Source organism: Lepidochelys kempii, chromosome 2 (genome assembly GCF_965140265.1).
Source record: "Lepidochelys kempii isolate rLepKem1 chromosome 2, rLepKem1.hap2, whole genome shotgun sequence".
NCBI lineage: Eukaryota > Metazoa > Chordata > Testudines > Cheloniidae > Lepidochelys > Lepidochelys kempii.
Window position 1 is genome coordinate 250,968,759 of NC_133257.1, and position 13,129 is coordinate 250,981,887.

General features: G+C 41.3%; 1 protein-coding gene across 4 annotated transcripts in view; it reads left to right on the top strand.

The window, feature by feature from the left end:
- LMBR1 (limb development membrane protein 1) overlaps positions 1 to 13,129 on the top strand; it is a 151,833-nt gene that overhangs the window by 40,991 nt on the left and 97,713 nt on the right. For 3 of the 4 annotated variants that reach the window (XR_012157623.1, XM_073334557.1, XM_073334558.1), the window contains exon 4: positions 9,346 to 9,485. Coding sequence is in view for 3 of the 4 variants with exons in the window: in XM_073334557.1 (XP_073190658.1) it covers positions 9,346 to 9,485 (140 nt within the window). In the remaining variant the exon portion in view is untranslated. Of the gene's footprint in view, positions 1 to 7,836; positions 7,953 to 9,345; positions 9,486 to 13,129 lie in introns of those variants that run through there. The other variant, XM_073334559.1, reaches the window with a different exon arrangement.

Here is a 13,129-nt window from a genome sequence, read left to right on the forward strand (position 1 = left end):
CCTCAATGAGGAAAATATTCTGATGGTCATTGCAGTCTGCTGTACGCTACCTAATAGTTGCGAATCAAAGGGGGATAAGTTTCCCCAGGGGTAGACTGCTAAGGATCTGGTTGCTCAAAATCAGCAGCCAGCCTAAGGGCAATTAGAGGGGCACAGCAGAAGGCTGTTTGAATTAAGGAGGCTTTGAAGGTGCATTTTGATGATGATTCCCAGTAATGTGTCTTTGTGTGTTGCATTTGGCCAGGCAATGCTTACTTGCCACCTGGAATTACTCCTGCAGTGTTTTGCTTCCTGAGCGTTAATTGCAAGGAGCAAATATTCCTACCTATAGCCATTGTGTTTGATGGTTAGCACTGAGTGATGTCTGTATGCATGTCACAAATAAAGACTCATTTTATTTCAAAGACTCAAGTTTAATAACAGGATAAACTACAAACTTTTGGTCAAACAGGGGACATGCAAAGAGGAACGGTTTCATGGTGAGGGCCCGCACAGCTGGATGTAAGTACAGCTTTTGTTGGAAAACCAGTCCCTAGGCGTGGAGTGCATGTGGTACTGTGAGGGACCAGGAACATGCAAGGAATGTGGTGGGAGAGTTTGGGGAGGGCATGGACTGGAGTTCTGTCGTGGCTGGAGTGGGAGTTGGGCATGGATGTGCTCAGATTGCAGGCTAATGAGGACCTTCAACATTTCTGTCTGGCCCTCCAGGAGCTTTATCATCCGCTCCTGCCCCTGTGTCCTTTCCTGGCTATCCAGCCTGAGTCTTTCGTTGATTGTCTCCCTCCATGCTCTTGTTTCTTTATATGCTGCATCTGTTGTCTGCAGCACTTCACAAAACATATCCTCCTTACTCCACCTGGATCGGCGCCTTACCTGACAGAGGTGCTCCACCGGTATAGAGGAGTGGTTCCTGAAGGGCACATCTGCAGAAGCCAAAGAAACAATGAACAGACACAGTATTGTGAGTGCGCTCACAGCCGTGAATCACAAAAGTTACACACACCTCTTTCTCACTATCCTTTGTCTAGCACACAGGCCAGCACAAGTCCCAGATACGATGAGTTTAGGGGGAGAGTTGGGTGGGCAAGGGAAATGGGCAAGAAGGGACAAAGGGTGGTTTGCAAAGGGGGTTACTGTAAGTGGCTAGGGAGCCTATTCTGAATATTGGTACCCTTTTCCACAGGCTAGGCTATTGAACCAGATATCTCACCCCTAAGGGTAACCCAAGATGCAGGGGTGTATCTCCTGCATGTGTGTGGCTTCAGTCTGGCTCGGTATGCTGCTTGCCTGTGTGCTGCTCTGGTTCCTGCAGAAATAATTGCCAGGTGGCTCAGAAAAGTTTCCTACAGCTGGGGAGAAACAAGGCAGTTCTCCCAAGGAACTTTAGGCAGAGGATTGCAGAATACCTAACAGAAAAGTTTTGTAAAGATCACTGTGGAGGATTCCAGGTACTTCTCTGTGTACGTTAATAAACTTTTCCGCCGTGGCCCCACTGTGTAGATAGACAGGCTCTGTTGCTAATTTCAGGCCCTTATCCCTCCTGTACCATATAACAAAATACATCAGAGCTCAATCTCTCACTGTGCAGTATTAAAGCAAAATGAGCACTTACCAGAGCTCCCCTCTGCTGCATCCTGCGCACCAGAGTTGGAGTGCTAGGACTGACCAGACTCCTTCGGAGTGGAAAAGAGGTCCTGATTCGCCGCACCCCTGGATGACTCTGCCACGTGCTCCACATCATCCTCCAGCTTCACTTTCTCTTCCACTACTTCCTTGTCTGGGTTGAGTCCACTAGATGCTGCCATCAGTCCCCCGAACTATCCATGGGGCTCTTGGTGGTGGAGGTGGGGTTGCCACCGAGGATGGCGTGCAGCTGCTTCTAGAAGCAGCGTGTCTTTGGTGCCGCACCTGAATGACGGTTGGCCTCCCTTGCCTTCTGGTACACCTGCCTCAGTTCCTTGATTTTAGCACAACCGTTCTGCATGTCCCTCTCTTGCCCCTTTTCATGCATGCTTCTAGCAATCAGCCTGTAGTTATTGAAATTCTTATAGCTGGTGCAAAGCTGCAACTGCACAGCCTCCTCTCTGCATATACTCAGCAGATCCAACAGCTCTGGTGTGCTCCACAGGGGAGAGTGTCTGCTGCAGAAAGCCGGCATCATCAGCTAGGAAGATGCTGTGTAAACTGTGCACGCCAAGCAAACAGGAAGAGGAATTTCAAAACTTCCCAGGCCTTTGAACGGGGGAGGAGTGCCGACCTGTGAACCTTCTGGGCAACAGAGTTCAAACTGCGGTTGTGATGGGCATTATGGGACACCTGGAGGCAAATTAGGGTGATGTAATCAAGTGAGGTGTCTACACTGACACTGCGTTGCTCTAACTACGTTGCAAAAAGCTCTCTGCCACTCGACGAGGTGATTTTATTATGTCAGCATAGCTGGGGAGTTACATCTGCAGGAGGAGCATTTCAGTGTGTACACCTCCACTGTCTTGTCAACGAAAGCTGGCTTTTGTCTACAAAACTGAGTAGTTTAGACAAGGCCTTAGTTAACTCTGACTCTCTCCTAACTGAAGTCCAACTGTCCTCATTATTTTCCCTCTCTTTATTCACTATTCCCCTGCTGATTTATTCGTTTTCTTTCTTCTTCTGTCCAGATCCCTCTCTCCCCTCTTATTTACTTTATCTCTTCCTTCCCATTCTTAATATTGTCAACCCCACTCATTCAAAAATCATGTGATTAGCTTAGATACCATGAGATTTTTAAAAAATAGCTAATTGAGGATTCTCTTTGTTTGCCTTCTGGTGTTTCAGTCTTTTAGCATTTCATGTTTTCATGCGCTTCTCTACAGCTGTGAGGGCTATAAACTATGTATAAATGAAAGCTGAGATTCCCACATAACAAGACTCCAAGAGCTGCAGCTTTAGGAAAAAACATCTACTACTGTGGTACTTGCAGTAAAATCACAAGAGTTAGCAGCACTCCATTCTCTCTTGCCCTCTCCTATGCTCATTCACACACTGTTTCCCTCCCACTTACATATGAATACCACAAGGACTGACCCCACTAAAAATGCATCGCTAGGCATGCCACTAAATGACCATGCCTTTGCAATTTAAAAGCGTAACTTTACTGTATTCTCTTGTTACACCTTCTTTCCCATTTCTGGCTCTACTCCACTTTCCTTCTTTCATTGTTTTGAGTGTGGTGTTTCTTCTTTTTCTTGTCTTGCCACCCTCCTCCTTTCATAGATTTCCCCCCCCATATTGTCTCCTGTTCTGTCTTCTTTCTCTCCCCATTTCTTCCTAAAGACTACTTTACCTCCTTTTCTTGTACTTCTTTTTAGTTTCTTGTCTTATTCTCTTCTTCAGGGCCACTGCATGCCCACTTTCACACACACCTTCAAGCATATGTATTGATCCACTCCCAGGCAGTGGGGAAGTAACGGGCTCCATGAAGACATAAGGGTGATCAGTTGGGTAGAGCTCCTTGCATTACTGGGGACTGAGTTGTAGTTATTTTGTTGTGGACAATGCAGAGGATTAACTTTTTAGAATGTTCTAAATAAGCTGTCTAAATAACTGAAACAAGAGACCACATTTGTCATAGCACAGTAATTTAAACTTTAGATGTAGACAGGTTATTCCCACCTTAAGTTTTTGATATTAAATGGATGCTCACGTGTGTGTGTAGATATAACATTTGACTCATAGTTTCACTTTCTGATCTGACAAGTATTATGGGAATTTTTTTTTGACAACTAATCATTGTTAGGCTTTAATGGTATTCTGTAGTGTGATTTTTTTTTTTTTTTTTTTTTTTAAACCCGCTTGGGTACTAGAAGGGATTTTGCTCAGGCCAAGACCAGGGCTCTCTGCTGTAAGGACAAAAACATCTGATGAAGTTACTCCTCCTGTCTGGCTTGATGCCAGGTATCAAAGATTTTTTTCAAATACTTCTAGTCTTTCCTCGGTAGGTGTTACAGGAAAGATCACCTTTAATATCTTAGCACATAGTTTTACCTTAAACACTTACCTAATATATAAATAAATGTGTAAATGACCCAAGACTGAGGACGAGAAGGCTTTATACATTTAATTTCAGCATAACATTATTTATGCATATATCCTATTTTCATGTAACTCTTATTTTTATTCTTTTTTCAGGCAAAATCTTCTCTGTTCCTGCCAGAAATATATATAATGAATATATAATTGTAAAAATTACCCAAATTATTCCATTCCAAATATGTTTTAACCATTGCTTCCACTTAAGGACAACTAAATGTGGCTCTTTCAGTTGTTTATCCTGGTGTTTGGAGAAATCCCACGAGGCCTCTGTTGCAAGTCAAATCAGTACAGTAATCATCCCAAACTTCAACTAAAAATAAATTAATTTTACTGTCCATTTAAACTTTCATATGATCTGCTTTATAGTTAAACATTTCACTGAATAATTAGCATTAAAGTGATTGTCTTGTTCAATATTTTAAAAACATAATATGTAATACTTGTGACTGTTACATTAAGCACGCAAATGCACTCACAAAAACACACCTAATCACTGTGGGTTTTGATAATATTGAAGAACTTAAATGTTCATCTCCTTAAAAGAAGTACTTTTCAAAAAAGATCTTAAATAGCAGGTCTTGTTCACAAAGTCCCTTGACTTTGCACTGTACCCTTTTCTGATTTATTGGCTTATTATAATAAATTTCTTCAGTTATCTCTGAAGATTGCCACTGTATGGAGTCATATGCCTTAGCTTCCCAATTCTGTGCTCTTTTTGCCACTGGACTTTTTTTCCCCCTCTTAGAATCATAGAATCATATAATATCAGGTTTGGAAGGGACCCCAGAAGGTCATCTAGTCAAACCCCCTGCTCGAAGCAGGACCAATTCCCAGTTAAATCATCCCAGCCAGGGCTTTGTCAAGCCTGACCTTAAAAACCTCTAAGGAAGGAGATTCTACCACCTCCCTAGGTAACGCATTCCAGTGTTTCACCACCCTCTTAGTGAAAAAGTTTTTCCTAATATCCAATCTAAACCTCCCCCACTGCAACTTGAGACCATTACTCCTCGTTCTGTCATCCGCTACCATTGAGAACAGTCTAGAGCCATCCTCTTTGGAACCCCCTTTCAGGTAGTTGAAAGCAGCTATCAAATCCCCCCTCATTCTTCTCTTCTGCAGGCTAAACAATCCCAGCTCCCTCAGCCTCTCCTCATAACTCATGTGTTCCAGACCCCTAATCATTTTTGTTGCCCTTCGCTGGACTCTCTCCAATTTATCCACATCCTTCTTGTAGTGTGGGGCCCAAAACTGGACACAGTACTCCAGATGAGGCCTCACCAATGTCGAATAGAGGGGAACGATCACATCCCTCGATCTGCTCGCTATGCCCCTACTTATACATCCCAAAATGCCATTGGCCTTCTTGGCAACAAGGGCACACTGCTGCCTCATATCCAGCTTCTCGTCCACTGTCACCCCTAGGTCCTTTTCCGCAGAACTGCTGCCTAGCCATTCGGTCCCTAGTCTGTAGCTGTGCATTGGATTCTTCCATCCTAAGTGCAGGACCCTGCACTTATCCTTATTGAACCTCATCAGATTTCTTTTGGCCCAATCCTCCAATTTGTCTAGGTCCTTCTGTATCCTATCCCTCCCCTCCAGCTTATCTACCACTCCTCCCAGTTTAGTATCATCCGCAAATTTGCTGAGAGTGCAATCCACACCATCCTCCAGATCATTTATGAAGATGTTGAACAAAACCGGCCCCAGGACCGACCCTTGGGGCACTCCTCTTGATACCGGCTGCCAACTAGACATGGAGCCATTGATCACTACCCATTGAGCCCGACAATCTAGCCAGCTTTCTACCCACCTTATAGTGCATTCATCCAGCCCATACTTCCTTAACTTGCTGACAAGAATACTGTGGGAGACCGTGTCAGAAGCTTTGCTGAAGTCAAGAAACAATACATCCACTGCTTTCCCTTCATCCACAGAACCAGTAATCTCATCATAAAAGGCAATTAGATTAGTCAGGCATGACCTTCCCTTGGTGAATCCATGCTGGCTGTTCCTGATCACTTTCCTCTCATGCAAGTGCTTCAGGATTGATTCTTTGAGGACCTGCTCCCTGATTTTTCCAGGGACTGAGGTGAGGCTGACTGGCCTGTAGTTCCCAGGATCCTCCTTCTTCTCTTTTTTAAAGATTGGCACTACATTAGCCTTTTTCCAGTCATCCGGGACTTCTCCGGTTCGCCACGAGTTTTCAAAGATAATGGCCTATGGCTCTGCAATCACAGCCGCCAATTCCTTCAGCACTCTCGGATGCAACTCGTCCGGCCCCATGGACTTGTGCACGTCCAGCTTTTCTAAATAGTCCCTAACCACCTCTATCTCCACAGAGGGCTGGCCATCTCTTCCCCATTTTGTGATGCCCAGCGCAGCAGTCTGGGAGCTGACCTTGTTAGTGAAGACAGAGGCAAAAAAAGCATTGAGTACATTAGCTTTTTCCACATCCTCTGTCACTAGGTTGCCTCCCTCATTCAGTAAGGGGCCCACACTTTCCTTGGCTTTCTTCTTGTTGTCAACATACCTGAAGAAACCCTTCTTGTTACTCTTGACATCTCTTGCTAGCTGCAGCTCCAGGTGCGATTTGGCCCTCCTGATATGATTCCTACATGCCCGAGCAATATTTTTATACTCTTCCCTGGTCATATGTCCAACCTTCCACTTCTTGTAAGCTTCTTTTTTATGTTTAAGATCCGCTAGTATTTCACCATTAAGCCAAGCTGGTCGCCTGCCATATTTACTATTCTTTCGACTCATCGGGATGGTTTGTCCCTGTAACCTCAACAGGGATTCCTTGAAATACAGCCAGCTCTCCTGGACTCCTTTCCCCTTCAAGTTAGTCCCCCAGGGGATCCTGGCCATCCGTTCCCTGAGGGAGTCGAAGTCTTCCTCTCCTTACCCAAAATAAACACCAAATCATGTTTGGGAGAGCTTCTTGAGCTGTGACTTTGCTTTATTTCCATTGTTAGGCTTCTGGAACTAAGTTCTTAGCTGAATTCAGGATGTATTCGTGCAATTTAGCATTTCTTGCTATTGAATTTTTCTTTAAATTGATTAACAGATGTCAGTGTCACTTTAGTTCCCTTCCTCTTAAATGGAAAACATTTTGAAAAGATACAATCTTTTGTTGCTGATGGTCTATTTTTGAGCAACCAACAATTTTTTACTTCCACCCTGTTCCTTTACAAATGTGAAATAGCTTTTTTTTGCTATTTGTTGTGGGCTTGAAGATATTATGAAACAGTTTTCAAATTGCTCAGCACTCTCCCTTATGCTTGTGGTAGGGTGCTATATGCCATGCAGTGGTACTTCTCCAGCAGTACGGGCATGCTGCGGGAGAGGGACATGTTGCTTATTTCACAGTGAAAGTGTGAAGGTACTGCTGCATTTTTTAGAAACCACACTTCCCCTACCAGTAGTGAATGACACCCGCTTTGAATCCAAAAAATCACTTAAGTGTTATTGAAAAACATATCTGAGAAACAATGTGAAATACTAAATAAGTATAACTAAGAATTTCAGACTTTGCTTTCTAGTTTTGAGAGATTGTGGGTAATTAGTGAAAGGGCTTTCTTGTAGAGAAAAGATTAATTGCAGACTTTAGGCTTAGGCTATTTTATTTTGCCTTGCTGACCGGTTTATTCCAGCCTCCTTACTTGCTTTTCAGGCGGTTACACTCTGCGTTTATGAGGAACTTCTTCGGTAAATTACAGATTAACTAGATAGACAAGGTGGGTGAAGTGTATATATCTCACCAACCAAAATTGGCCTTTTAAAATATAATACCTCACCCACCTTGTCTCTGTAATATCCTGGGACCAACACTGCTACAACTCTGCATGCAGCATAGATTAACTAGCTTGCATCTGTGAGAAAATGTACGTATTCTAGCCAGGCTGTCTGTTTTGTACCTGTGGTACCTCAGTTTTGGATTTGGAATCTTCAAGTGATATTTGTTTTTTGTAAAATTATAAGGTAAGGTAAGTAACTGAGTACAAGACAATATTTTTTATGCTAGCTAAATTTTAATGTTAACTTCTTTCATTAAATTTGAAGCCATAAGAATTGCTCATTGTATGTATACATGTAATATAAGCTGCCTTCTGTTCTAATGATCTTAAACTCTCTTGTTCATTAGCTTTGAATGCTTGTTATCTTTAATTAAACTTTAACTTCACAAACACGCAGGTTGATACTGCGTCACATATAGTAATCATCAGAATTTTGGTTAAAGAAAACTAACACTGTACGATTCTGGATGGCTATACCTCCATTTAAGACCACTTCGTAGTACAACAAATTGACTGTAGTGGAAATACTTGTAAACAATGACTGTGGGAACGAGTAAGAGTTTGTAGAAATGGACCCTCTCTTTGTGAGAGGGTGGGGGAGGGAGAAAATAATTCTACAGTCAAACAATATAATTATTGACACTTTCCCTGTAAGTGTCTTAGTCCAATATATATCTTAATTTTCAGTTATGCCGTTCAGAAAATTATTATAGAGTTCCATTTTAGTGTCAAACTTACACTTGAATAAAATTTTTGGTTGGCGTTGTGTTCTTGAAAAGGGTATAATTCTGTTAAAAGCGAAAAAATGGCACTTACTGTAAATTGTTTTTGGAGTATTTCAGATCAGTATACCTTTCCCTTCAAAATATTAAATGCTTATTTTATTTTTAGTTGAGATTTCCCTTCATTCTATTATCTAGCCAACAAAATAATCTTTAGCCCATCAAATGATGATGGGTCCATGCTTTGTATGGAAAGAAACACAGTAAATCTACAATTGCATGGTTAAATAGTCATGTTCAGTTGTGATCCTGTTGACATTTTTAGTGATTAATAGTTGCATTAATTCACTTTGAACCAGTGAGTGGTATCTTTCAATCGCTCCTTCTGTTAATCTCACCACTTTCCTTAGTAGTTTTAAGGAAAGGTATATTGTCCCAAGGTATTATATGTTGAAATACTTAATTGAGCTTGGATCATGAATGTATTCCAACCCTAGAGAAGAAAAGTCCTAATATTTTTTTCAAGAATGAATTATTTTCATTTATATAATTTTGATAATTCTGTAAACCACCTCATATCTGAAAAATAAAGATGTAGCGATGTACTTTTGTAAATATGACCTTTCAAAATATGTGCATTTTTGTAGTGTAAATTGATACATTTTTGTGATGAGCCCCATGAATTAGGTTAACTACTTTGTTGTTTGAAACATGTTATTTTATGGGCAGTAACAATGATACATTTGTTTGACTTCCAGGCTGTTTTTGAGTACCTTCACTCTTGCAGTTTCAGCTGGTGCCGTCCTGCTTCTACCTTTTTCAATAATCAGCAATGAGATCCTGCTTTCTTTTCCACAAAACTACTATATTCAGTGGTTAAATGGCTCTCTAATTCATGGTTAGTACTTGCATAATGTAATTAAAAGCACATTTTAACAGTTAACACCACTTCCAGTGCATATTCTGGTTTTGAGTGATCCTTTTGTTTTTAATATACTTACTGGCATAATGGCTCAAAATTGTAAATGTTCTTGATTTATATGCCATTGATAAATTAGGCATTTGTAATCTAATGCACAGCAGCAAATTTACAAGTCATCACCATTCTGGCTTTTTGAGGGTTGTGTTGACTAAGGGAAGGCAACACAAAAGCTACTGTTCTTACATACAGAAACATGTATAGCATAAGAACTGCTTTTACAGGAAGCTAAGTAACTTGGAAATGTGAAAGAAAAGTCTTATGACACCTGTAGGTATAATGTTCAGTGAGCTAAAGAGGGATATGGAGGAAAAAAATAGTTTATTTATTCAAATGCGACTAGCGGTTCATACAAGAAACTTGTCATCTACAATGGATGGATTGAGAAGCAGTGACTTTTAGCTGCTTTTATTTTTAAAGTAAATCATGTATATAAAATTATATATTTTGATCTTGCCACATTTATTATGGTATTTTGTTAAAGTGAAATTGTTCAATGTAGAGTCTTGTCTCCCTGTGTGTTGACAGTGTCTAGCACTTTGGGCGCTGCCAGAATTCAAATAATGGTAAGCGTGCTTAGTGCTCTACCGATATATAGTTGCTGTAGTTCCGAGCAGCTAACATACTGCAATGAGAAGATGCATCTTGGTGAGGAATTGGTGATTGTCATTGGATTTAGATGTATCAATTGAGGAAAAAACATACCTTGTGATGTCAGGGGGCAACTTGCTAATAGAAAAGATAGCTATTTGCTGAGTTATCAAAAAGCAGAGGTACCTAGTTCTTCTTTAGACAGTGTGATGGACAATGATGAGGCTTAAAATTGATACGTGGTTCTGAAGTCCCAATATTTTAAAAGGTAAACTTTCTAGTTGGTTAAGCTTAGAGTGTAGTATCTCTTAAGTGAATTTGAGACAAGCTGTTGCTTCCTGGTATTGAGAATTTCCGTGTTTCACTAACCTGAGTCAATTATGCCCCTTTATTTCTGCTCCATGCTGAAAGCCATTGTCTCTGAACATGTAACTCCAAGCTCTGCATCTAACTAGGGCAGTTTCATTTTCTATGCAGTATCCCTATCCTTTGCATGTGACAGGCAGTGATGCAGTATGGTCAGGTAATGGGGCCTGATTAGGCTTGGAATTTAGAAATCCCAGAACCAAACCCCATGCATCCGGTACAGAGCAGTTCTTGCTTTGTGCTCCTCTCAGCTGCACCAAACCACCCAATCAGAGGCAATACATCTGGCTCACTGATATGATGCTTTTGGTTGCCAGGCATTGTGTAGGCTCTGTGACCTCCTCCAATGAGACTTGTTGTAGAAGATTAGATATGCTGGCCTGAAGTTTTACTTGCCTGTGTTTGCCTACATGTTGGTTCCATTTCCTCCTTATCATCATCTTGTGCCTTGCTTTTAACCCCCTTCTTAATTCTTGAGTCCTTCACCCACTTATTACTGTGTCTTTTCACCTCTACATCAGGAATGGTTTTCCTCTTCATCTGTGACAAGCATCCCACCCTTTCCTTCTTCAAATCCCTCCTCTAAACTCTGTACTCTGACTTAGACTTTGTTCACCTATCTCTCTGGCACCATCTAACCTTGCTTTTGTATGTTAATTGTAAGTTAACTTTAAAAAACAACCCCCCCCTCAAAAAAAAAACAACAACAACAAAAAACACACAAAAACAGAACCTCTAAGATATTTGGAGCAAACTAAATATTCTGGCTCTTGGAACATATTAAGGCAGCATTCCCTTTCTCTTTGTTTCCTTCCTTTCTTCTCCCACTTTTCCAAAATTAGTTGACATTCTTCTTATGTTACCTAGCTTTGGTTAATTTTATGTCTCTACTGACATGCAATACTTTACAGATGTAAGACCATCATTCCTTGTCACCCTATTCTTAAAAAAAAAAATTGGATTTTAATTCCCACGGGAAGCAGGAATATACCATGTAGAGCAGCTCTTTCGTTCTCTACCTACGGTCAACCACATAGATTTTAACCTTTTACTGAATACTAAATGAGAACAATAATCCTGTCAGAGAGCAAATACTCCCTCCCCTGGCTGAAGGGGAAATGTGAAAAATTTGAGCAAAAATCATTCTGCTGCTTTTGTATAGGAGAACAGGGGAAAAATATTTCCTATATAATTTAAAATTATAATTTAAAAATTCTTTTAGAAGAGCTGTAGCACCAAAATTGGCTGAGGTTGAAAAATTGAAATTTGGCAAGAAATAGCTCTCCTTTAGGAGAAGTGCCTTTGAATTTTCCAGTAAATATTTTGTTTTGATTTGACTAAGGCCATGTCTACACTACCAGCTAAATCGGCACTGCTGCACTCGATGCAGTGGTGTCGATTTAGTGGGTCTGGTGAAGACACGTTAAATTGGTGGAATAGTGCTCTCCCATCTATTTGTGTACTCCACCTCCCCGAGAAGCGTAAGGGACGTTGGCTGGAGAGTGTCTCCCATCAACACAGCACAGTGTAGACACCGCAGTAAGTGGATCTAGCTCCGTGTACTTCAGTTATGCTATTCATGTAATTGAAGTAGAATCATAGACTTTAAGGTCAGAAGGGACCATTATGATTATCTAGTCTGACCTTCTGCACAATGCAGGTCATGGAATCTCACCCACCAACTCCTGTAACAAACCCCTAACTTATGTCTGAGCTACTGAAGTCCTCAAATCATGGTTTAAAGACTTCAAGGTGCAGAGAATCCTCCAGCAAGTGACCCGTGCCCCATGCTTCAGAGGAAGGCGAAAAACCCTCTGCCAGTCTGCCCTGGGGGAAAATTCCTTCCCGACCCCAAATATGGTGATCAGCTAAACCCTGAGCATGTGAGCAAGACTCACCAGCCAGACACCGAGGAAAGAATTCTCTGTAGTAACTCAGATCCCACCCCATCTAACTTTGGGCATATCTACTGCTAGTAGTCAAAGATCAATTAATTGCCCAAATTAGGCTATCCCATCATATCATCTCCTCCATAAACTTACCAGACTTACTCTTGAAGCCAGATATGTCGTTTGCCCCCACTGCTTCCCTTGGAAGGCTGTTCCAGAACTTCACTCCTCTGATGGTTAGAAACCTTCATCTAATTTCAAGTCTAAACTTCCTGATGGCCAGTTTATATCCATTTGTTCTTGTGTCCACATTGGTACTGAGCTTAAATAATTCTTCTCCCTACATGGTATTTATCCCTCTGATATATTTATAGAGAGCAATCATATCTTCTCTCACCTTCTTTTAGTTAGGTTAAACAAGCCAAGCTCATTGAGTCTCCTTTCATACGACAGGTTTTTCATTCCTCGGATCATCCAAGTAGCCCTTCTCTGTACCTGTTCCAGGTTGAATTCATCCTTCTTAAACATGGGAGACCAGAACTGCACACAATATTCCAGATGAGGTCTCACCAGTGCCTTGTATAACGGTACTAATACCTCCTTATCTCTACTGGAAATACCTCGCCTGATGCATCCCAAGACCGAATTAGCTTAACTTAGATGGATTAACTGCAGTAGTGTAGACCAACCCTAAGCAAAGAGTTTTGAAAATCTCAC